Below are 24,741 nucleotides of genomic sequence, written 5' to 3'. Positions count from 1 at the left end.
CTATGTTTTACATATGAAGTGATCGTACAGGCATTGCATGCAGATCTGTATCTGGGCATCTCTAGGCAGATCTAGGCTTCATGCACTGCTACAAGATTAACAGGTGGAAAGCATACAATGATTTATTTATTTTTCTCTTCAATTGTGCAGTGATGCGTTTGATTTACAGGGTTCAGAAAGCTAAAATTTACAGGTTTCAGAAAGCTAAATGAGCCCTCCAGGTGCTGTGTTGCCCTGCGACCATGCACACAGGGCTGGGGTGGTGGTTTGGAGGAGCTTCAGGAAAAGCAGCTCTTGCTGTAGGAGAAGTTGTTTGAGCACCAGCTGGCTGGCGAGAGCGTAGCTTGTGAACAACAACATGCTGTCACCTCAACATCAAAGCAGAATTCACTAACATGATGTTTTTCTGCCAGTGGCGATGTGTTCATGGTGTGGTCAACCCATTGAAGTTTGTTGGGTTGGGGCATGGATGTCTAAAGCTCCATCCTGTGCTCTTGAGCTCCTTTGGCATCCCGCGCACGCGTGACCCGCGCTGCCTAGAAACTTTCCTCTTCCTATCTGTGCAAAAAGATGTCTCCCTAAATAAGAGCGATATTTGGGTAACAGTGTCTCTATCATTAAAATCTCAAACCCCATCAACTTTCGAGGTGGAATGCGTTTTTATGGCACTGACCCCTTTGCCGTTAGTGTTTAATCGCCTTGAATGATTAATGTAACAGAGGTGCTGAAACACTATCCAGAATTTGGACTGCAGATGTTTTGTACTTATTATGCTTCCAAGGGCTGAGATAAATACAGGAATAAGTGATACCATGTCTTTGCTTGATAATCAGGAGGCTTTGGCATATCTGATGAGATAAAGTTTTGGGGTTTATCTAAGTGCAGAGTTTGTACAAATAAGAAAAGAGATACCAGCTGCTTTTTTAGCTCCCTCCCTCTCTTTTTTTCCCCTCTTATAAAGGTCAAACCCCATTTTTGGCAGATGCATGGTCAAATCATAGTATTGACTAGGAGAGTGATATTGCCTGTCGGGCTCTTTGCCAGAGTTGCTGGACAGCCGCTGATCCTCGAGCCCAGATGCTCGGCTGCTGATTTCACACTAGCCGCAGAGATCCAGGCATGGGGTCCACTTACCGCTGTGGGGCAGGAGGCTCAGTGGACCCCCTGGGTTTTGTGCCCCTTGGTGGGATATACGGTTTGCAGTGGTGTTGTGGTGGTACGGCTCATGGCTGTGGCACTCCTTTGAAAGTCTTACCCAGCTTTACCGCCAGCCTGAAACATGTCAGGCTCAGACATCAGCAGCAACAAATCCCCCCTGCGGGGAAATCGGGCACATGCTCTTGACTTTGGAGGAGCCACTCCAGTTTACACCTGGTGAAGATCTGGCCTAGGAGCTGCTTATTTAGTCTTGACAGCAGCTTGCACGTAGCCCTTCAGCCACTCTCTTAAGTATTAATGAAGCAATTTCTGCAGAAACTCACTCCACGGATGGGATGCAGAGGTGGATTTTGAGCATGGTGCTGACGATGCACCAGCCTTGCCACCACTGCCACCTGCAGTGGAGCCCTTAGCCTGCTGTTGGCGGTAGCACAGTGCTTGGTGATCGGCCTCGAGCAGGGGCTTGCAGCCGCTTTTGTTCTCCGTGTGAGTGGAGCTGGGGACATTTGCTGTCCTGGAGCCCCATCCCATGCTGCCAGAGTCGATGGCAAGTTGCCCACACGTTTCGCTGAGCACGGGCTGGGGCTTTGCAGGTCAAGCTTTGGTGCTGTGGTGTGCACTTGCACGCCATGGGAAATCCGATGTGTGATGAGTTGGGGAAGGTCCTCCATGATCCACCTGCCATGTGGCATATGAACAGTACTGATGGCTTTAAGAGGGTCTTCAGCATCCGGCACAGCCTGGGTTTCTCAGTAAAGCCCAGAGTTTTTTCCTCCTAAATGATCCCTGTGGTTCCTGCATGGTGCCAAGCGATGCCGGATGCGAGAGTGTGGCCTGAGAGAAGGAAGGGCTCCGTCCTGCCGTACCCTTTGTGACAGTTGGGCGTCCTAGTTGTTAAAGAAAAAAAAAGAAAAAAAAAGAGTAAAATAAGAGAATAACTCGCATCGTGGGCCATGTCACACCTGTTCTCTCCTCTGTCCCCATGCTTTCTGTAGGTTCGGCGTACCCCTCCAGCTGGCGCAGCGCCCAGGGAGCCACGGATGTCTGGCAGTTTTCGGATGGAAGTTCAAGAGCACTTAAATTCTGAAAGGAGGTGAAGGTGGGGTGAGCGGCTGGCGGCGTCTCGGCGTCTGGAGGTGGCCTCTGTCCTGCTGGCTCACCGCGTCCCTGGGAGAGCCTGAGAAGTCACCCGCCGAAGGCAGCGCTCCCTGGGCTCCTCTTGCCTGCAAGACTATCGTATTTATATTTTGTAATAGAGTACAACACTTCTTTGGAATTGGATTTTTTGTTCGTTTGTTTGGGTTTTTTTATTTTCTAAAAACAAAAAAAGCAAACCCACCCACCAAAGGTCAAGGGCTTATCGATGGCTTCAACCAGCTCCTTTCCCCATGAAAAAGACTGCCTTGCTCTCGCGGACAACCCGGCCTGTTGGTTATCTCCATGACGTGCCATTTCTCAGAAGGAGCATCTGATGTGACAAATTAAAAATAAAACAAAACACAGTGTAGGTCTGTGGGTGGGTGGGAAATTGCCATAATAAATGTTGGAGCTTTAGGTTTTGTTTGCTCTGTCTTTAATTTTTAATGCTAACAGGGGCCAGGCAGCTGGTATGACTTTGTATTACTGTATCGGCTGTAGACAACAAAGTGCCAAGTTTACAAAGAGAAAGCCAGGGCTGGTGTCTATGTGAGGGGCTGCACGGCCCCGGCAGGCAGACGTTTCCTGCAGAGCTAGACCAGGCGTTGGGCTTTCAGCTGTGGCACCCCAAGTTGTGGCAACCCCCTGCTGGAGCTCGGTGATGCTGAAGTGGGGGATCTCCCAGCTCTCCTCTAGCGCCCACCTCCTTTTGATGAATACTGGCTGTCCTACCAGATTTCTGCTGTTAAACTACATACTTTTGGGGCTGGTGGGATCCATAACGTCCCTTAGTGTCTGTCCAAGGAGAAGCGAGGCCAGCTGGTGCGTTTTGGAAGTAGCAATAGTCTTGCTATGGAGATGCTGTCAGTACCAGGGGATGCAGAGCCCTGCCCCAAGCCGGGGTACCCAGGGGAGCTGCTACCAGGTTGGCATCCTGCTGTCTCCCACCGAGTACTCCAGCCCTTGCACAGCTTTCCCCCTTGCCAGTGACACTTGTCCCTTGCTGGGAGCTGAGCACCCGCCCAAGCAGTTTGCTGGTTTGGGGCCCAAGCACTTTGCTGAACAGAAGATGGGTTAAGTGCGTGCTTGTGTGCTGTCTCTGATGGGATTTATAGGCTGTAGCTACTCATGCCTGCGCCGACGAGTGGGAACGGACCTTGTTTGGTGAAAGAAACCAGCCGGGTAGCGAGTGGAGTCACTGGCTGGCCGTGTCAGGCTGCCAGGGCACTCACTGCTGATCGCAGTGGGACGGAGCTGAGCTGTGGGGCAGGGGCCAGATGATTTATTTGCTTCATGTATTAGCTTCAATCTCAGTTCTGGTTCTATTCATCTCCTTTCTTAAAATCTGAGTGAGACACCCAGCTGGGTTGACTCTCCCCGGGCAAAACAGCTGTAGGGAAAATGCTGTTGCCTTTTTGATGGGTGGCGGTTGCTCTTTTTTTTTTTTTTTTTTTTAAATCCCAGGCTGTAGCTCTCACGAGGGCCAGGGCACAGCACAAGCACAGACACTTTTATACCTTAAAGCTCAGCAAGTGGCCAGGGCAGGTGGCAGAAGCACCTCCGCACACGGCTGTCAGGGCAAGCTGGGAGCCTGGTGGGACTTGGTGCTATTGCTACTTTTTTAAAGCGATTTGGTCTTTGAGGTCCAATTACCCGAAAGTCTGCACACACCCTAAGCTTTTCCTATCATTAGGAGATGTTTTTAAAGGTAATTTCTGTCCCAGCCTATCTCAGCTTATAAGGGTTTTTTGAGCCTTGGAGGGGTGGATCCTGTTGCATTAAGCAGCCTATTGATTGCAAACACACCATCGGTAAGGAGTTAGCAGCTCCCATTAGCTGCTGGCACCCCTTCTCCTGTCCTGGTGTGTCTCTGGAGCAGGCAGCTGCATCAGATCAGGGCTAACAGTTATTAATTGCAAAGGGGGTTGCTCTGCTCTCTCCTCCAAATTGCAAACCAGAGATCACCTGGACAGCATGCCTCAAGTGCTTATAATAAAGGGCAGCTGGAAAGCTGCTTTTTCAGTGTGTTGACCAGCTCTGGGGATGTTTTTATTCTTAGTTTGTCTGAGCACAGGCAAAGCTTAGTGCATAGATGGCTTTTGGGGCACCTGGTAGTGCTTTTGGTGCTCTGCCTGGTGGAACAAGTGTGATGTGATGTGCTCTGCTTTCTTCAGCTGTGGCCCATCTCTCCTTCAGCAGCCAGTGTGAAGCAGGTGTTTCTCCCAGGAAAAGCAGAAAATAACAAAATAGTGACAGCTAAACGTGCTCTGACAAGCACAGAGGGGAAAGGTTATACCTGTCCTTCCCTGAAGTGCTGAAGATAAAGTGAAATAGTCCTTAAAATGTATATTTTTTTAATACAGGTGTTAACCCACCCAACTTTAAAACATCTGCAGGATTTATGTGTTGCCTTAAAGTTACGAATACATGTAATGACTGTGCTGAGAGCCTCTTGGAAGTGTTAGGGACTGTGCTGGAGGCTCCTCTCCCCAGCTCTGGGGCCTGATCCTGCTCATGGGCTCCATGTGGCTCCTGCAAAACAACAAGGCAGCCCCAGCACAAGGTTTTGGTGGAGCTGCAGGGGTTTCCACTGTCTTGTGTGACCTGGGCTTCTGTGTGTTTTAATTAGGGGTATCGTTAGGATCCTTTTTTTGTCTGGCCAGGCCTTGGCTGCTGCAAAGCCCTTTGCTGTATCTGGGTGTGTGTAGGATCGCTAGCCATTGTGTTACGGTGGCTTAATTAGTTTCTGTCAATTAATAGGAGTCAAGAGTTTCCTGTGAGGAGAGAGCTGGAAACCTGTTAGCCTCAAAGCTGGAGGCTGCTCTGTTTTCTGTGCAAGAGGGGCAATATTCCTAGGGATTTTGTATTTTAGTGTATTCCCAGTATGTCAGTCTGCAGGTCAGAGTTAAATAACAAAGTATGTTTGGTCCTTACGCAAAACCAAGGTTCCTAAAGTTTTGGAGTTTTTAATAAGCAAAAGTGCTCTCTTTACCAGTCTGGAGGCTGAGATGAGCAAGATACCTGGGAATTGGCTAGCTTTGCTTTGATTTTTTGGGTTTAAAAAGCTGCTTTCAAACTTGAAGGTGATTTGACTGTGCCGTAGTTTATTTCTAAACATACTTTCTGACCCTAAAATGCAGCAAAGGTCAAGTCTTTTGTGAAGTCTAACTTAAATTTTTCTTTCAAAATAATACATATTTTGGATTTGTGATGCATTTGGGCCATGGGCTTTACAAAGTGAGAAGAGAGTGGTGAAAACAAATGTGTTGGAGGTCACTTATCAATCACTGTATCTCCAGAGGGGATCTGAAAACAGACCTAAACAGACCTTCTGGCAACACTGCCACCCCCCCCCCCCCATTTTGTTTCAACCCCAGCTTTGCGTTGGATCCCACTAAGTGTCCTGTGGGACCAGCGGCAGCATCAGGCTTGGGAGCATCATGGTGTTGGTGTGCAGAGGGTTGTTGGAGGTTATTATGCTGGTGAAACCCAGGAGTGAGCCTTTACCTGAAGGTTTTTGGTGGTGAGGTGGAGGACCTGCTAAACATAGCTGGCTTTCCAGGGCTCCCTGCTCTGGTGCGATATTTCATGTGATCCCACTATAAATTATTATTGAGGAGCAAGCTGAACAACCCCCCGGAATGAAAGTGGTGCCTCATTTGCTTTTTTATCCTCTGCTTCAACCCACCCCTGCAGTTTTCCCATTTCAGGTGTGATGTTGCCTAATCATTCAGTTCTATGTTGTCTGCTTCAAGTCAATAGAACCTTGTTGCTCCTCCATCCCAACACCCCCTGAACCTTCTCTTCTCCCTAGAAGTCACTCTCTTAACATTCATTTTCTACAGGGGTCCAAATAATCAATTATTCCCAAGGAAAGATGGAGTTGGGGGGGAACACAACAAAAAAAAACCCAAACAAACCCAAAATATGGCCCTCATTCCTTAATCTCACTGGATCAAGTTGCACATCTGGTAGAGGCTTGTTCGTTGTTGCTATTACTTTTATTGCGTCTTTAGCGGTGATGAAGTTCAGATGGCAGAACCAGTGGGCCCCAATTTAATTTCGTCTGGCCTCCCGTAACGAGCATGGTGTGATCCCTGGGAAACACTGGCTCGGCTGCAGTTCCAGTGGGCAGGCGTTTGTGTGCTGTGGTGATAGGCAGAATTGGTGCGGACAGACAGCTGGACAAGCAGAACCCCACAGCAAGGGTGGAGGAAATAAAAGGAGAAATCTGGAAATAGGGATGGTAATGGTCAGGTGGAGGTGTCTGTGCTGTGTAAGCATCAAATACTGCAGTGAGATTGATGGGTGGACAGAAGGACAGATAGCTTTTCATGTTGAAACCCAGAAGCAAGATCGTGAGGTGGATTTCCACTTTTTTTTTGTGGCGGGCTTGCGCATGCCATGACGCATTCCAAGGTTGCTCTAGCCCTGATGGCTCTTCCCTGGCGATTTCCGTGACCCTCTGGGCTTCCAGTGGCGATGTATAGAAGCTCCCACCTCTCCCCCAATGTCTGCAAATGCATGTGTCTAAGGGCTATACAGGATTCATTTACAGGCCTCCTGTTGGTGGGATATGTGCATGCAAAATGAAGGTTGTATTTGGCTTCTCATATTCAGATCTATATTCCATATTGTGTTGACAAGAAAAACAACTCAGCCCCCGTGCTGAAGAATGTGATGGACTGATGACTTTCAGAAACATACTGTAAATCAAGGAGGCTAATAAATACTTGCTATTAATAAAACAGGGCTGCCGCCTTTCAAGTTATTTTCACATTTTCCAACATCATAATTTAAATGGCATGAAAAAGGCAATACCTTTGGACATTCCCTCCTCCCCCAGCCCAATTGTTGCTAAGCTTAACCTCCTCAAATGCCCAGGCAAGATGAATGTTTCCTCAATGAGAAGGACTAGATGGAGCAATAAGACCCCTGCCCAACCCCATGGAACTGATGGGGGGGCTGCCCCCAGCAACAGGGTTCCCTTGGCAAGAGGTGGCCTCTCACCGGATTGCCCCTATGGGCTGGCAGAAGATCCCCAGAGCTTGTCCAGATCAGTGCATCGAAGAGCCTGCAGCCAAAAGCTGTACCGCCTGTGCCAGCTCATGCTAAAACTTTAATGCTTACCAGTTGTGAACGAAGCTGCTCCAGGTGGTAAGTGTGCAGGCAGAGCATCCACAGCTGCTTAACACTTTTTGCTGGGTTTCTCTGGGTCTGTACCTTGTCCATCACAAGAGGCTTGGCGAAGGTGTTGGTGGCCAAGGGCCTCCTGTGGAGCGCACCTGCAGGCAGCAGAAAATGGGGCTGTGAACTTGCTTCTTGAGTATCTGTAGCAGAGCTCATAGTGCCTACAGGGATTCCAGATTAGACTCTTTAAATAGCCGTGCCCTTGCAAAGCCAAGACACTTTGGGCAGGGAGGGAGTAGTGGATGGAGCCCTAAATAAACCTTTATTTTTGTTCTTTATGTGAGTGTCTGTCCTTTTCCTGACCTCCTCTTACAGCCCTGCATCAGTGAGCAGAGCCCAGTGGCTGTGACACTTTGGTCCCACTTCCCTGCAGGCCAAGGTATCCTCTGGCAGCCCTTGTCACACCACTCATCTCCAGAAAGGCCCCCTATTTGTGGGCAGTGTGGCATCTGCCTGCCCCTCTCTCCCTAAACACCCCTGCACCCCTAAATCCACTATGGAGAAAACTTACTTTTTTAATATTCTCTTTCCAACAAACCTTTTCCCTGCCGCCTCCCTGGCATGCTCCCCTGGGGTTCATCTTTTCTGTTCGGAGGCTTTGGGGAGCAACATTCCTTTGGGAGCTGCTTTGGCTTTTGCTGTTGGCTTTTTGCAGCCCCAAATCCCTTTTAAACTGTTTTTTATCTTTTTTTTTTTTTTTCCCCCTTCCCTCTCTTGCCTGCTGAAGAGATAGCAGCTTCTGCAGCTGTAGTGATTAAAGGGGAGGGAAAAAAAGCCATTATTTAAAGTAGAACCTGGCAATATAAAATAAGGTGTGGAAGTGATGAATGATCCAGGGGTATATTAAAGCAGGGGCTGGCATTTTCAACATCATTCCTACCCGTGGCGTGTTTGAGCACCTCGGAGACTGGCTGTTTTGAAATACTGAGCATCCACCCCCAGGCCCTAATTTGGGCAAGTTTAAAAACGTCCACTGGGATTTAGTCAAGTCATTGCTGTTTTTTCCTCTTCCAGAGACCCCGGTGCTGCCGTATGGATGCTGGGCTGGAAAGGGACAGGAGGAGAAATCTCACCTCAGCCCCGCTCTGCCTCCTGAGGGCAAGAAGACCAGAGGATGGGCACCTCTGGAAAGGGCAGAGATGGGGAAAACCTCCCTGGCTTTTAAATGCTTTTTTAAAGGCTCTTGAAAGGTTATTCCCAGCATCGCTGTAAGAGGCAGTTAGGAGAAAGAGGGGGGAAAAGAAGAGTTCACTGCATGTGACTAGCAGGGCAAGCACGGGGAAATTATGCATTTTTCCAGACTGGCTTATTCCCTTCTGTGTATTAAACATTATTTTAATATTCGAGTGACAATGTTTTATAATTAAGCTAAATGTAAGTGACAGAGTATGCTGGAGAGCTTGGCTTGGTGTGAGAAGGTGAGGAAGGTTTTCACCCGCTGCCCAGGATTAACCCCAGGTTGCAGCATCCTCTGTGGCCACGCTGGCAGGTACGGTCCCTGGCTCTGCAACACCAACATGCCCTGCACTTCAGCAAGTAAAACCTTTAACTCATAAAGGTTGTAATGTTAATACAGAAGAAAAGCCTTTTAAAAAATTACATTAGTTCACAGACATCTATTGAACTCATGAGGGGAAATCTAGCCCCTGAGAGATAGAAGCTAAAGAGCTGAGCCATAAACCAGTACGATAACATCCTTATTATAAGATGCAAATTAAGGGGCCCAATTCACTTTAAAAAAGCATTATGAGTATTTAATTTTTCTAGTGGGAATATCTCTGAAGTTGGCCTGTGTGTGTTTTTTTTGTGCTGTGTACTTAAAAAAAAAAAAAAAGGTAATAAGTCAGGCCATGAAGAAGCTGCTGAAGGCAGAATTAAGGATGCCGAGCCATGGTTTCGGTGTTGGAAGAAGCAACTGGTGCTTATCATGGGCAGAAGAGCATATGTTCACACTGGATCCAGATGGGGAGACAGTGACTAAAGCTAGCAGCATCATGGTGGGTTTTTGAGGGTGTAAAATGGGGACTGAACCTGCCCTGCAGTTTGTTTCTTCTCCTGAGTGGCTGGCTGGGTCCCTGGGCATCTCTGAACAGCAGCTTGGTGCCACACTGGTGCTCTGTGGGTCAAAAAGCATTTGGTTGGGACCCCATCTAAGTTTTGGGGATTTTCTGGACAACACACTCTGTGATGAATCTCCTTTTGGGGGTGCCTGGGGTGCCATGATGCTGCTGACAGCATTATTGGTTACAGATTAGAGAAAACACAAAGTCTGTCAAAGGGACCATGTGGGTTTTGGGTGCTTTGTTTGAGGCACTTACTCTCGCCGGGAGCAATTTGAGGCTTCACCACATCTGCAGAGTTTGTTTTTTTTGGCCATTCCATGTTTCCTGGAGCCTTTTTTAATTATTTTATTCCCCCCTCCCCGAAATTGGAAGGCAGCATAATAGCTGCCCTTGCTGTTTGTCAGATGCTGGAGGTTAACGTCTCGAGCTGGCAGGACGACTTGGCATGCAAGGTGGGGACAGCTGGGATGAAAGGGAGAGAGCCTCTGAGTGTTTGGTCCTCTCTCCATCCAGTTTTAAGGTTGAAAGGTCAAGACTTGTTCAAAAAAGCAAAGAAAATGCTGTACCCTTAATTCGCATCCTTAAAGACAAAAGGCCTGGTTCAGCTGCCTGTGAGCCTTGGGAGACTGGAATTCTCTTTTTGAATGTAGAAAATAAAACAAAACCCTTACCCTGAAAGATTGCTCTTCAACTGGGTATTATACAGTTCTCCTATGTAACCTGCGGAGGTCAAGGGTTGAGTAAAATAGGGAGACCAGGTATATGTTCACTTGAAACCCAGGGATTAGGTGATTTTTATTTCTTTTGTGGAGTTGTAGAGCATCTCTCCAATTATGGAGATGAAAACCGGAATGGGATGGGGGCTGCCAGCTCCAGACCCAGCCCTGCAGCTCAACTTTGGGGTCAGGCTCTATTCCCACACTGTGGCTGCTGCCTAGGGTTTGGGCATGAAATAATGGGGTTTTCCTGAGGTTGAGTTAATTGGTTGAGGAAAACCCAAGTCTCCAGCTGGACCCCAATGGCTGAGCTTGGACTGGGTCAGAGCTGTGCATTGAAACCTGTTTCTCAGCCCAAGGCTGCCTCCTTATCCGCTTTCTGGCAATTGAATACTTACTTGTGTCCAAACCACTGTTTACAAGGAATAGTGCTTCTTTTTAAAGCTGCATGTGTGCACGCAGCCAGCAAAGACCATAAAATATTGGTAGGTAATGCCTGCTGTCAGGTGCTGGGCTGGCCAAACCCCTAGAAATACAGACAGTTTGCTTTGAGTTTGTTTCTTCTTTTTTTTTTTTTTTTTTTTTTTTTTTTTTTTTTTTTTTTTTTAAAAAAAGAAAATAAATCCAGTATATCCTTCTTTTATCTTGTTTAGGAATAAATTTAGCAGGTAACAGGGTTAGTAGACTGGCTAGGCAGCTGTATGGGGCCATAGGTTAGTTAGGCTGGATGTATTTCTGGGGCTGCTGCTCAGCTGACTGCTGGTGGGGGGCTGTGCCGGCCAGGCACTGCTGAGGGGTGCTCATCATCACTTGTGGTAAATAGTATTAAACACCTATTAAAAACCAAAACCAAAACCAAACCAACCTTTTCTGATAGAGCAGGCTGTACCATGGTAGTTGTCCAGCAGATATCTATAAAAAGAGGCATTTTGTGAGTGTGTTTCCCCCCACCCCTTCCTGAATCCACACAGGAGCACCCGGAGCATCGTATGTACACGTGCGGCTGAAAAGTGCCCGGCTGCAGAGACAGATGGGGAATTTTGCTCATCATTTACAAAGTGAACTTTGTGGGAAGGCAGAGGGTAAAGAGCAGGACAATATAAAGCTCATGGCTGAACCCCAGCAATAAGATCTCAGCCAGGCATGCTGGTGTTTCCCGGCTCGCCATGCACCCTCTGAACATCCCCCTCCCTCAATTTAGGAACAGAAGCCTCATAAATCCTTCTGACCCGGATGCTTTATCAGGTCCCCCAGCTTCTCTCTGTGAAACCACGGTGCGGGTGGCAGGGGTGAACATCTGCGCAGGGGATATCCTCCTGTTCCCGGTGCTCCGTGGATGGCTGCTATCGCCGCTGGGAAGGCAGTTGTGGTTTTGTAGCTTTTTAGCTGTGAAATGAGGAAGGATGTTCTTCCTTGTGGTTTGCAATTACGGCGTAGAAAGTAACAAACGTATTTCTGCATCCCACTCCAGATTTGCTCTCTTGCAGCCAGGCTGAGATAAGGGGCAATGCATCGGAAAGCAAAACCCCGATGGTGAGCAAGTTATGAAAGTGATTGTAAAACCTCCATGGGAGATTAAACGCAGGCTTGTGCCTGTGCATGGCTCTAGTGACATTTGGCAATATCACTTAATATCACACAGTAGCTTGTTTTAAAAATAATAAAAAAACCAACCCCAAAAATCCAGCCTCCTTTTGTGCCTGGGTTGCAGCAGTTGGGAATGTAGTGCCCTAAATCCAGTCTCCATCTTTAACCCCAGAAAGCCTTCAGCTTTTGGGAGCAGGTGATGTATTTGTGTCTTGCACACACCCCTTTCATGCTCATGTTTGTACCACCAAAGCCTAGAAAGGCCCCAGGATTAGCACCAGCGAAGGGCTGACCTCTCCCAGGGGCTGAGCTGGTCCATCACTGGGGATGCTCTGGAAGGGCTGCAGGGAGATTTTGCTCCAGGACAGTGTGATGCCCTATTTTGGGTTTGCCATCGCTCCGAAATTGGGCCCTGGTCCAGCTTGATGGCAGCTCCTTGGGATAGATGAAGGTGGAACGTACTTGCTATGCATGCTTGAAGTGGTTGGGGATAATAAATTGAGAAATAGTGAATTATTGATTTGCAAGCAGCACAAGTGGCTGGCTCATACCTGCTTACAAGTTCTCCCTCCCAGCCATGTGCTGACTGCACAGGTCAGGTGGATGAGGGTTCCTGGGCACATCAGCCCCAGCAAGGATGTTTCTGGGCGTGTATTTTTTTTGTCAGTGTGTGGCGGGGTTGCTGCTTGGGGACAGAAGTCTTCTCAGAGGTGCTTCTCCTCACACCTCTCTTACGTTTTCTCATGAGGATGATGCAAGGTCTGACTTTTCACTTGCTCTGATAACAGTCCCAGGGCTGGAGCAGCAGAGCTGTCTGCAGACCAGGGCCATCTCAGTTTTACTTTCATGTATATCTATATTCCTCTTCTTTAAAGGAATAGACTGAACCCCTCCATGAGTTGTACTGGGTTGGATTTAAGGAGGGAGAAAGAGCAGTGAGCAGCCTCAAAAATCAGTGGGACTCCTAGGTGTTACAGGACTTTTTCTTTTTCTTTCTTTTTTTTTTTTTTTTGAGTTTAATGTTGTTTCTTGCACTGTAGGCAGAGGCGAATCCTCCCCAGACAGGGAGGCACAGCTGGGAAGGGGACAATCGTTGCCTATGGCCCTGGCCAGGATGTGCCGCTCCCCCCCACCGGGAGCCCCTGCGGCTGGGGCCCTTCTCCCTGCACTGCTCGGCAGGTTTTGGCATGACTCACCAGAGCCTGGGACAAGGTGGGGTGTTTTCTTCCAGGTCAGGATTTAGGTGGATTGGCAAAGGGCTGTGGGAATGCTTTTAAGGTGTCTTCTTGCATGTGTTGTGTTTTGGATTTTTTTTTCTTTTTTGTTTCGCTGCAAGCTGTGTCAGGCTCTCCTGCTCTGCCTTTGCCCGGCAGATGAGCGATGAAGGGTTTGAGCTGCTAGAGATGCATATTTAGTAATCATCTGCATCCTGCCCCGTACCTCTGCCCAGCATCTTTCTTCCACTTCTCCCCACCAGCCCCCAAAACCACTCCCCATCTCCAAAGAGGCAAACGCCTCTGCTCCTATCTGGGGCCACCGATGCACCTCCATTTTCTCCCTCCTTGTGGGGTGCATTAGTGATGGGAATCAACTCATGCTTACATAGGTATTGCCATACCTGGAATAATAAAAATAACAGAATGAGAGCGATGAAGTTGCCACATATCTTAACACATCTAAGTCTTTCAAGACTCAGAGCTCCAAGGCTTATGGAGAGATAAATAATAAGCAGTAATTAAAGATGTGTGTGTTGTACCACTCTGAATTGCAATAAGTTTTGCAATGGATGGACATGCAGTTGTGCTGGTCGAGTGCTTGTGGTGGGAGCTTGGGATGGCCATGAGGGTCTGCAGCTCAGCAGGTGCTTGTATGTGAGAGATACTTTGTATTTGTGTTACTATTATTATTTAATGTGCATTAATCACTGCAGCTCCAGCTCTGTCAATGTGGGGCTTACCGTCTGGCTGCTGCCCTCCTAGAGCCAAGCCTGGCTGTGCCTCCCAGTACCCCGTCCACTGCAGATTAAAGATCTTGTACCACCAAGCCGGGCTAAACACAAGGTTTTGTGCCACTAGTTCCCATTGTAATTATGTATCTACATGGGATAGACCTGCAGGCAAACAGTCCTGGCACTCCTTCAGCACTTTCCTATGTATGCTTCTGGGAAGTGGAGGGACAGCCACATGCATGACCTGTTCTTCTGGCCTCTCCTCAATCACATTGAAGCCTCAGGTGAATTTTTAGCTCCTCTGAAATATTTTGGGGCTGTTTTTTAATGTTAGTGTCTCAATCACTTTTTTCTTTTTTTCCCTTCCTTTGACATGTCCCAACCATTTCATCCCATTCTTAGTATGAACATAAAAATGCAGCTGAGAAAACACTGAAGCTGTTTCAACAACTGTCGTGCTAAGAAGTAAAAGTAAACCAGAAAGTAGTTATTACACTGAGAGCTTCCTCTTTAAATCAGCTAGGGGGGAAGAAGTGAGATTACTTGGTAATTAGATTTTCTCCCTCATCCTAATTGCATTCCCAATAAATCAGCTCTGAAGATCTGTTTCTTTTTAAGTTTTCTTGAATTTAGCCTTTGTCTGAAAATCTTGGGACAACAGAGCCGCAGTAAATATGATTAACCTATAGTTACTTACTGGGGTATTTCGGCTCTGCCCTGTGGACGCTCAGCCCGTGATGGTTAACCATTGGCCTCTTGGAAACCAGCCCCCTGCCAAACCCGAGGGGAGAGGAGCAGTGGAAAGCTGAGTGTGGTGAGCTGGTCCCTCATTACCAACATTGTTTAAGTAAAAGTTCAGGAGACTTTACATTAAGGGATAATTTGGCACACACAAGAGTCCGATGGAAAAAATTAACTTTTCCTCAGCATGCCTTTGTGTTCTGCCCTTTTTTTCCCCCTCTCTTTCCAGGGGTGCTAAAAGGCCAGGGAGTTTTAGTTTAGCAAATGCCTCCTATAAATTCCTTTGTCCAAACACTGTAGATTAATAATTCCAGTCCTGGACTCCAAATCCCTTTAAGCTCCAGCTAAACCATATGTACATTGTGTATTTTCTTTTTTAGAAGAAGAGATGTTTAGTTAATATATAGTTACATGCTGGGTCTGTGGGCTGTGGATGGGCACAGGGAGAAACCCGTAAGCCAAAAGAGGGGAGGATGAAGAAAAGCCCTCCCCAAACCACATGAGTTGTCCTCTTTTTCTTAATTGAAGTCAAGGCAGCTCTACTTCAATAAGAGGTGAGTGATGAGGGCTTATCAGTGACCTTCCACCAAAATCTTGCACTGTTGAAACCTGGCAGTTGCACAAGAGACAAGATGGTGATGCGTGGCACATGGTACCATTCCATGGGTCTCCTGGCAAGTTTGTAACAGATCACAGCTCCCAATTCACTGGTAGTTCATGCATGCCATTCACTTTGATGCACTGGTTCACGTGCACTGGGTTACATCCCTACCACACACAGCCAGATGATTTATCAGAAAAGTCAATGCTGGTGGTTTAAAAAAAATAATGCTTGGTGAACATGATGTAAATTCTGGATTGAAGGAGTTTGCCTTCCCCACCACTTGACTCTAGTCTGTACTTGCAAAGCTTTATTGATTTCGTGCATGACTTTCTTCTTGGTAGGATGACAAGAACCATTGTGTTGACAACGCAATCACCCTCAGCAAGAAAAAGAGGGAGTTATGCCCCCAAAACACAACAACCCTTGAATGATTTAATTAGGAAATGTGGGTAGGAGGGACACTGGCGCATGCTACCTCCATTAGGAGAGCATCAGTGAGACTGGAGCTGCCCCATGATGGGGATGAGCCAAGGGTGATGCCAGGGCTCAGTGTGACCTCACTGATGGGGCACTGTCCCATAGGGTCTGACCTAGGTGGGCAGAGCCCCATGCAGGTCACAAGTTCCACTGACAGCTCCAGGCACAGCCAGGGGATGGACCAGGGCCAGGATCAATCCAGGGAGCCCAGGCAGGAGCAGCAAGAGATGGGAACAGAGGTAGAGAAAACGGAGGAGACAAGGCTACTTTAGGATTCAAAAACCTGACCCACTATCCCTTTTATGCAGCTCAGAAAGCATTCAAGGCTGTCCTGCTTGGCCAGGAACGGGAATGGCTTTCAGCTGTGGCCATGCTGGCCCCTCTGCTAATCACCCACAGGCAAGGGCACCTCAGCCCACTTCTCCTCCAGCTGTTCTTGCTGATAGCAAGCTCAGAAGCAAAGGGCTGGAGCTGAGCTTGGAAGGAGAAGCAGCAGTTTGTGCTCTTGTGATGAGAGGCTTCGTGTATTCGTGGGTTTGCCTCGATGCTCTATAAGTGTCATAGAGGGTCCCCTGCACTGGGTGAGCTGCAAGTGTGTGGGGGTCCCAGGGCCTAGCTGGTGGCACTGTGATATCAGCATTGACCTGGGGTCTGCACTGGCTACTAGCCTTTTGCTCACACCTGAGCTGGCTTTGTTTCTTTGGCTGGACCTGAGAGGCAAAGCCTGTGGTCTTGAATTGTGTTTGGCTAGCTCAGAAAAACATCTCTCTGGGCTCAAAAAAACCTTTGGGACTGTGCAAGGTCTGTACTCAGAAGTGCCAGCTTACTGCAGATGCCCAGCATGCTCTGGATATGGGGCAGCGAATCTGTGTTACTTTCGGAGAAAACAAAGGACATCTTTGCCAAGTTTATGGAGGATGGAGGCTTTTACAAGATGCTTCCTATTGAACTTCACCTGTGTGCCATGCTGAGCCTTAGCTGGCACTTCATCTGGACTTGCTCATCTATGTGATCACCTTAGGTTGTTCCTGACAGGGAGGACTGCATGTTTACCAGGGATCTGCTCTCCATGGGCAAGGGAGTTGTACCCGTACGCTGCTCTCTGCTCCGGCTCTTTAAAGTAATCCTGTCTTTAAGATTGTACCTCTTTGCAAATACACATTATCTCCTGAGGATCTTCCCATGCCCACAGGATGGCATCTGCAATATATATTGTATCACACCATCTTTCTCCCGTATTTGCCAGTGGAGAAAGCTTAGCATGGAGTATGCATTAGATTTTTGGAAAGCCTCTATGCTCCCTGACACCACAGGCTCAGCTTAGCCCTTCATCTGTGCAAGAGAAATACATTGGGTATTACAAGTGTGCAGGATTGTGTAGTGTTTTTTGCAGACATACCTCTAGAGCTGGAGGCATGGTCTGTGCTGATGTATTAACTGCGAGAAGATGTGTTGCCCTGCTATCCTGGCAGAAATATATTTTTATTTCCTGTATCTGAAAATTCATGGTTTTGGAAAGTGCTGCAGTGGGCAGAAGACTTTTGGTTTCTGGTAGTTTATCTTGGGGGTTTGAAGTTCATTGGAGGTCTCTAAGCCCTGCTAAATTAATAAAAATCGCCAAACTATATTGGTTTGGGATGTCGGCATCTCTTATAAGTGCTGAAAGGGAGGGAATATTCAACCTCTCTGACGAGCATCTTTGTATCATGACCACATTTCCCTTGCTGGTGAGTCAGGGATGAAACCACTATGGGTTAATTCCTCTGTACCTTAGGCAAGTAGTAGGGGACCTTACAGAAGCAAATGTGCTGACTGGAGACCAGATTATGTAAAATTGCTGGATTTTTCTGCTGAAATGGCCTCCCTCCGCAGTTCTGTAAGTGGTGTGGTGGGGATGGGGCTGTAGGGAGGTGGGCAGGAGGATTTGGAGCTGGGGGACCCCCACAGCTAGTCCTGCCTGTAACTGGGGTGGATGAAGGAAGAAACTGCAGCAGATGCTGGTCCTGCACCAAAGCCAAACCAGCTCCTCTGGTCACAGGTCCTTTTATTCCCTTCACCCCTTCCCTGGGCTTGGCTTCAGGCAGAAGACCCGGCCCAGGCGACACCTTGTCTTTCTTTTTTCTCGTCACAGAAGCAGCGAGGCAGGCTTACCCAGTCCAGCAGATACGTCTGGGGTCTGCATGGTGCTGAGCTCAGTCTAGGTCTCCCCGGAACAGAAGGATCTGTCTCCAACACCGCTAGTCTTTGTGGTCGCTCCCTCTCCCTAGGTGGGGTTGTATCAACTTGTACTTGAAGACACCATAGCCCTGGTCTATTACCCCCCCTGCCACCCCCCCAAACCTCCCCTCTGAAAACCCCAGCAAAGATCAGCTTTATTCATTTTTTTGGCAAACCCATGCTACAACTGGCTGGACTGGTTTGAAAATGCCTAGTGGCAGCTGTGGCCTCGTGCAAGCTTGCTTCAGGGTTGTATCTCCCAGGCAATGAGTCACTTACGGAGACAGCGTGACTTTGCGTTGTTAGGCGTCTGTCCCGCTATACACCCAGCCAGAGCAGCCTGGCTTCACTCATCATGGCCTTGTCATTATTGCCCAGTGGTGGCCCGAGGTGATGTTGGTGTTTTTAGCTTGGAGGAAACGTAAAGATATCTTGAAACATTTTGGCTGCTCCTTTCTCTGCCCTTGCATCTCCAGCTCGGGTTACCGGGCTTTAGCTTTTGGGTAACTCCAGTAGCAAGGATTGCAAGATAAAGACTTATCCATTGAAACATCGTCCTTGACTCCTGCAGACCCTGGGCCACTCTCATCAGTTCTTGTTTGAGTGATTAAGGATTGTGCCATTAGTCTACTGCCTAATAAATATTGAAATGCTGCCTGGAAATGAAAAGGCGTATGCTTTCCGTGACACAAACAAACCAGAAATATTTTCCACTGTGGTACGGTCCTCTAAATGTTGGGTGTCACCCCGCTGGAGCTCCAGTGGTGCCCTCATCTTTGAACTAAACTGAGAAGTGGGAATCTTGTGCCTGGTAATAGTGAGGCCATTATTTTAAGGATACAAATGTTTAATGTACAATAACGAGTCACATAATGAATGTCCAAATGAGTGATGTTTTCTTCAGTTTTACATTCCCAGAGGCGCAGAAAGTATTGGTCACTTTGACACAGAAAGCAGCCAGGCAATTACACTGGCATGCTCTGAAAAGAGGAGATTTTATTTCATAATGCAAAACTTGAAAAAAGGCCCAGAAACACCCTGTGCTTCCTGGTTGCTGCTTTGAATTCAATTTCCCTCTGTTCCACATTAAAAAGGGCTGTGGGGTTTAGGGCTGTATTTAACTCTGAGCACCTCTAGCTAGCATTGGGTCTTTGGAAGTAAGGATGGGGAAAGGAGAGTAAGAAGGCATCTATAAAGGTTTCTTTCTTTCCATGGAAAGAAAAACTAAAATTAGTGAAACCTGGTTTCTGTTTGCAGCAAGGGGGATGCTGTGAGGGGCAGAGGTAGGGTATCACCAGCCAGGAGCAAAGTTGGCTTGCTCGAGACGGGGCACTTGCTCTGGCTTGCCATGTGCCTGTGGATGCACAGGTCTGGGTGAATGGTCTGACCCCACCACCACTGCGTTACTGACACTCCCTGTGGCTTCAGCGCAACAGGGTTTTGCCCGGAAGCTTTCAGTACGCTATTTTTTTTTTTTTTTCCCTCCTTGTTCATAAATGAGTTAATGAGAGAAGCCTTGCAAGATATTTTGAGAGCTTAGGACTTAAGGCTCGATTCTTCCCTTTTACTGAAATTTTGGGGAAAGCAGTACTCCTGTCACTTTAGCTGGGCAGGACCAATTAATTATTTGTCATGCTACAGAAGTCAATGAAAGCTGTGTAATTTCAGTAATGGTAGAAAATCACTCGTGTGTTTGTGAGGTCTCAAATGAAATGCATTAGAAAGCAAAGTTCTACTGTTCAAAAAAAAAAAAAATCCAGGTTTTATCTATTTTACCAAAGGCTAAAATGAATTCTTATGTATATTTTACAAGAATATTTGTTTTGTTTATAGCCCAGCATCAAGGATACTTTTTTCTTAATAAGCTTGTGTCAGAGATCCTGTAACTGTAGCCCGAAGGATATGTTTTGCGAAAATGAAAAATGAACATATTATTTACCTATCAATACAGCGCAACGTTGATCAATGCAAACCAGTGACGCTCCCTGCTCCTGCTCCCACCATTACGGGAGGCGGGTTCCCCTGTCTGGGCAGTGCTGGGACTTTATCTGTAATATGGAGCTTTCAACTGCCGGGCAGACAAAATGCCTCTCTGACAGCCAAGCCATTAATTACCATCATCTGAGCCTAATTCATTCATCCCTTTCCCTCTCATGCAGAGGGACAGGGAGGGCTGAGGGCACTTGGGGAAACGTAGGCATGATTCCATATTCGTTATGCGGCGAGCGCTGCCTGCGACTTTGTTGGTTGCAGTGGCTTTAATTGAATTGGCTTGCCAATAAAGCTGTTGTCATTCAGTAAGTGAATTTGTTGTACTACTCGCACCACAGCTGCTGCATACAACCAGGCGTTTCCTGAAGGCAAGCCAACCTTGTGCTACCCTGGCTGGAGATTTTATTTTTTTTGCCTTTCCCCAAAACTCCTCCATAATGTGCTGTGTAATATCCTTTAGGTGTTGTTTCCCACCAGGGAGAAATAGGATGTCAGTTGCCTAAGCCCCTCTTGCAGGCGTATGTCGCGACCCCAAAAAGTGATGGCTGTGGACTGGGTGCTGGTAGTCCATTGGGGTTTGGGACTGGCTGGTCAGCTTATGTGTTTTTTCAATTAAGGGGCTCTGACCTCTGTTACTCTGTGCTGGTCATGACAGAACATCATTGTTCCTCGCAGTAAAAATAAATACAGAATATGACAGATAATATATTTTGTTAGTCAGGAGCTTAGAGTCCCATTAAGAAGTCTAGCAATACTGATAAAATAAAGCAACATTAAGAGAGGCATTTATTATAGGTTATGTAGGCTGTTGGGCCGAAAAATACTCAACTTTCTGCAGTTTATAAAATATTAGGGAAGGAGAAGGGGGACGGCTGATTTATGGTCGCTGTAAAGTGATACTGAGATGGAGTAAAATATCCAGAGATCTGAGAAAGAATTACTTGTGTTTTAATGTATGGGACAAGTGTATACACGACAGCCCAGAGAGCGGTCCACAAGGTAGCCTGGCGGTGGCCGAGGACCAGTGCTCCCCATACAAACACCCCATCCTTCTCAAGGCGGAGCTGAGAGATAAACTTACCTCTCAGTGCTACCTCTGCTTCCTCTTCTCTGCCAGATCAGAGCAACCCCCCATGTTTTATCACCCCTGAAGAAGCAGGGGAAGAGATCTGGATCTGTTTCAAGATGTTGTGGCCAAGTCCCAACTTTGATTGGGATGAATTACTTTTTCTTGGTGCTATGCTGAGCTGGGGGAACTACCCAGAGAGAAAAGTTTTCTTCAGAGTTGATTTTTAATTTTTTTTTTTCTTTTTAATAACTTCATAAAACATCGCATTAAAATCTGAGTTCATTCCATCAGATTTCTCCAGATGTATGTGTATTGTAGATTATTTTTAACGCATCAAAAATATGAGTAGGTAAGGTATTTCAAGCACTCTGCTCAAATTGGATCATGTTCAGCTGGATGCCTAACTGAAACAGCAGGAGTTGAAGTAGTGTTTCGGGTGTTGATCTCACTTGAGGTGAATCATAAATTTGAGGAGATAAGTTGGCAATTAGATGGTTAAACTAGTGAATGCCTCTTTCTAGACATCCAATAAAATAAATAAATTTTGACCCATATAGGCTCAGGTTATTTGAGTAGTAACTCATGAAGAGAAGTCTAAAATTGATTGGTAACGGTAAAACTTTCCTCGACTTCAGTACCAATGGACATAGCCTGTGATGGGGCTTTGTTGCCTTCAGCACTGGGAGCCTGCTTGTACAAATCCCTGCAAGTGGTTTTGGGAAAGTCTGTGGTGCCTATTTTCAGCCTGGGAAGAGTCACTTTTCCTCTTAGTTTGGGAATAAAAGTATATTAACCATAAATCTTGAGCATTGAGGGTCTAAAAGTAGTTGGCTTGTCTCATCTTTGTGCGGACCAACTCTAGGAGTAAAACCACGATGGCAAATGTCCCAGCGATAGTAAGACATGATCTTTTTCCCCTCACTGTTTCTTGGTATGTTTTCTAGAAATTAAGGTGTTGATCTACCACCCTAGGAAATACTTGTGTGGTCAACCTAGATCCATCAGCCAAAACACCTGGTGTTAAGCAATATGTTTGGAGGCATGAGGAGGTGAAGGTGTATCAGAGGGTGCATCAGTAAAGCCTGGGATTTTAGGGCAGGACCATGTGAATCCACAGTAGCCACCTCTCCTAATGGTTTTGGTGTGATGCTTAGTCCCAACAGGTCTGTCTGGCAAACAAGGCCTGCATCATTAGCAACCCTGAGCTGATGGAAAGGCAGCAGGTGGGTCGGTATCTTTCCCCTGAATTCAGGTGCTGAGTTAGTTATGTCAGAAGTGTGTTGATAAAGTTAGATAACCCCAGCAGGATCTGTTTGCTGCTGGGGAGAAGATTTGTGATGCTTGGAGGAAGCTGTGGCAGCACCGGGTTGCTGGATCTGGGTTTCTTCCTGGTTGGGAGTGTTGGAGGCCCCAGAGCACAGTGAAGCTCCCCAGCCATTGGTGGGACCTGCAAGTCTCTTCCCACATGGATGAGTTTGTCCTCTTTCCTGCTGCACTAAAACTCACAAGTTTGGGTGCCCATGGCATGGGACAACCTGCTGGGTTGGAGCACTGTCTGCTGGAGCTCCATCTCAGCTGGGGCAAAGAGGATGGGGAAATCTTAATGGTGGATAAGCTGTGGTTTAAGTTACTCTACATAACCCAGTTTACCCTGAACACTCCTCTTGGTGCACTAACGCTTAGTAAGTGGCTGTGTCAGTCAATTATAGTCTTATGGTAGCTGACAACGTTTTCTCCTGTCATCTCTTCCCACCACTCCCCAAGCCTCTTCCAGAGAGGACAAGCCCAATGACAGCAAGCACACATGAACGTCAGTAAGTAGTGGCAAGCAGCCAAGACAAAGGTTCAGTATAACTTCATACTGTTTTTTCCTTTCCTTGGGTATAATATTATGTGTGTGGAATGCAACTACATTTTTTTTTTTTTTTTTTAAGAAGACCAAGCTGACAAAGGCTTTTGTATATCTGTATTCCCCACACTTAAAAATAAATATTCAGTATTAAGAGCCATGTAGTTATCACTTAGCAGCTAATAAAGTAGACTCTTCTTCATTTAGAAGGGTTATATTTTTTTAATTCTTCTGCCCTCCACATTTGTGGTTTAAGAAAATTGTGCAGACGTACTGACCTTCCTTTAGAATGAAATTTCTGTACAGAAAATGCAAATAAAGCACAATCTTTCAGAGACTGAGAAGAATGATTGTGAGAGCAACAACTTAAGAGAAAGCAGGCTTCAGTGGAAGAGAACTGACCGCTGAAACCAGACCCTAGAAGCACCATAAATATAGGTTTGTAGCAGGCCAATGTTTATTTTTCTTTCTCTATGGCAGGCATTGCTTTTGCCTTTAAGCTTAGTAGCGTTAGCAAAAGAAAAAAGTTCATCTGGAAGCATCTTGTGAAGGGAAGAGGAAAGTGGTGAATAAACGGTCAGATCTCAAAGCCTGGTTACAACTATCTGAGTGGTTCTCATTGAAATCTGAAATAATTTTGTACACCTTCCTCTCGTTGACAGTACAAGCTTAAAAATTTCTTCATGTGCCAAATTTGTGTCAAAGTAACCTATGCAAAAAAGTTATAGTTTGAGTGTGTGGGAGCTTTGGAGTCAGGGGTGGGGGTGGGGTTGGGGTGGAAATGACTTTCCATTAAGGCTTAAGAACACCCAGTCCGTAAAAATTAGCTCGTGTATCTCCTAGCTTGTGATACAGGGCGCTGGTGGGACGTGCATCCTGGTGCCAATCGGTCTTCGTGTCTCTGCTAGCTGCGGGAGGGCTTGGATCCTCTACACCCAACCCTCTGCTGGCTGTTGAAGGTGTAATTAACTGCGTGGGTGGTAAAATGGCCCAGGGCTCCCCGTTTGCATTTTGTGCAACTGGAACTTACCCTCCTTGTTCGGGTAACATGGCAAATAAAATCCTAGCAGGGCAGCGGCGAGTGTTGATGAGGAGTTTTGAAATAGCATGAGAATGGGTTTTATTACAGTATGTCGCTTGCTGAAACTGCAGGGCTGGTGCAAATAATCTATTGAGAGAAGGCTTTTGTGAAGCTCTATGGCTTTTTAAAGAGGTTTATGGCTTGGCTAGCAATCGTTTGCTGTGTGAAAGTCTTGGAGGTACGAGTCTTCACAGGGACACACTGGCATAAGTGCTACCTTGTGTTGCAACAGCTGTGGAGGTATCTGCAGCTGAAGTTATGGGGCAAGATCCTAATCCTGCCAGAGCTGAGTGCCTGCATAGGGAACACCAATGTGAATGAGGCTTCCCCAGGGCTGTTAATGACCCTGCCTCAGGTTTCCTTTGCATGTGCAATTTCCACCTCTTGCACCAACAGTGAATTAGATGCTTGCACCCTGCTGTGTACTAAGTCAAGCAATTTCTCTGCATTTTAGGATGAGTACTTACAGGATTTTTTTCTCAACTTAAGGTGCTGCTGTAGGCAAAGTTTGGCACACACCCATTTCATGGATGAGGCAGGGGTCTTGACTGTTGCAACTCTGTTTGTGTCACAAGGGAGAGCTGATGGGCTCCCTGCTGTGCTCCCTAGAGGCCAGGATTAGACCTTTCTTGAGCTCCCCTGCCTGCCGGTGTGACCCGAGATGCAGCCTGAGCTTTAGTGGTCCAAACCTGCTTACTCTAAAGGGCAAAGCTAAAATCCAGGTACACATGGGAGGGGATCAGTCAAGTCTAAGACTCTGCCGTCTGGGAAGTTGGTCTGTACTCTTCCACAGCATTTTCACAGGCTTGGTGATTTCCAGCCTTTCTGCGTGCAAAGTTTAATCTGCTTTCCATGGGTTGTTTGTGCTCTCATGTCCTTTCTGGAGCAGAGCTCTAGGCTAATTCAGTTTGG

General features: G+C 46.9%; 1 protein-coding gene across 1 annotated transcript in view; it reads left to right on the top strand.

Moving 5' to 3' along the window:
- BCL11A (BCL11 transcription factor A) overlaps positions 1 to 2,245 on the top strand; it is a 72,662-nt gene extending 70,417 nt beyond the window's left edge. The window contains exon 3 of the mRNA XM_086460800.1: positions 2,154 to 2,245. Within this exon, the coding sequence (XP_086316926.1) occupies positions 2,154 to 2,245 (92 nt within the window). The remainder of the gene's footprint in view (positions 1 to 2,153) is intronic.
- The last annotated feature ends 22,496 nt before the right edge of the window (positions 2,246 to 24,741 follow it).

This window comes from Leptosomus discolor, chromosome 2 (assembly GCF_034619465.1).
Source record: "Leptosomus discolor isolate bLepDis1 chromosome 2, bLepDis1.hap2, whole genome shotgun sequence".
Taxonomy (NCBI): domain Eukaryota; kingdom Metazoa; phylum Chordata; class Aves; order Leptosomiformes; family Leptosomidae; genus Leptosomus; species Leptosomus discolor.
The sequence above is the reverse complement of the archived record's forward strand: the minus strand, read 5'-3'. Positions and strand labels throughout refer to the sequence as shown.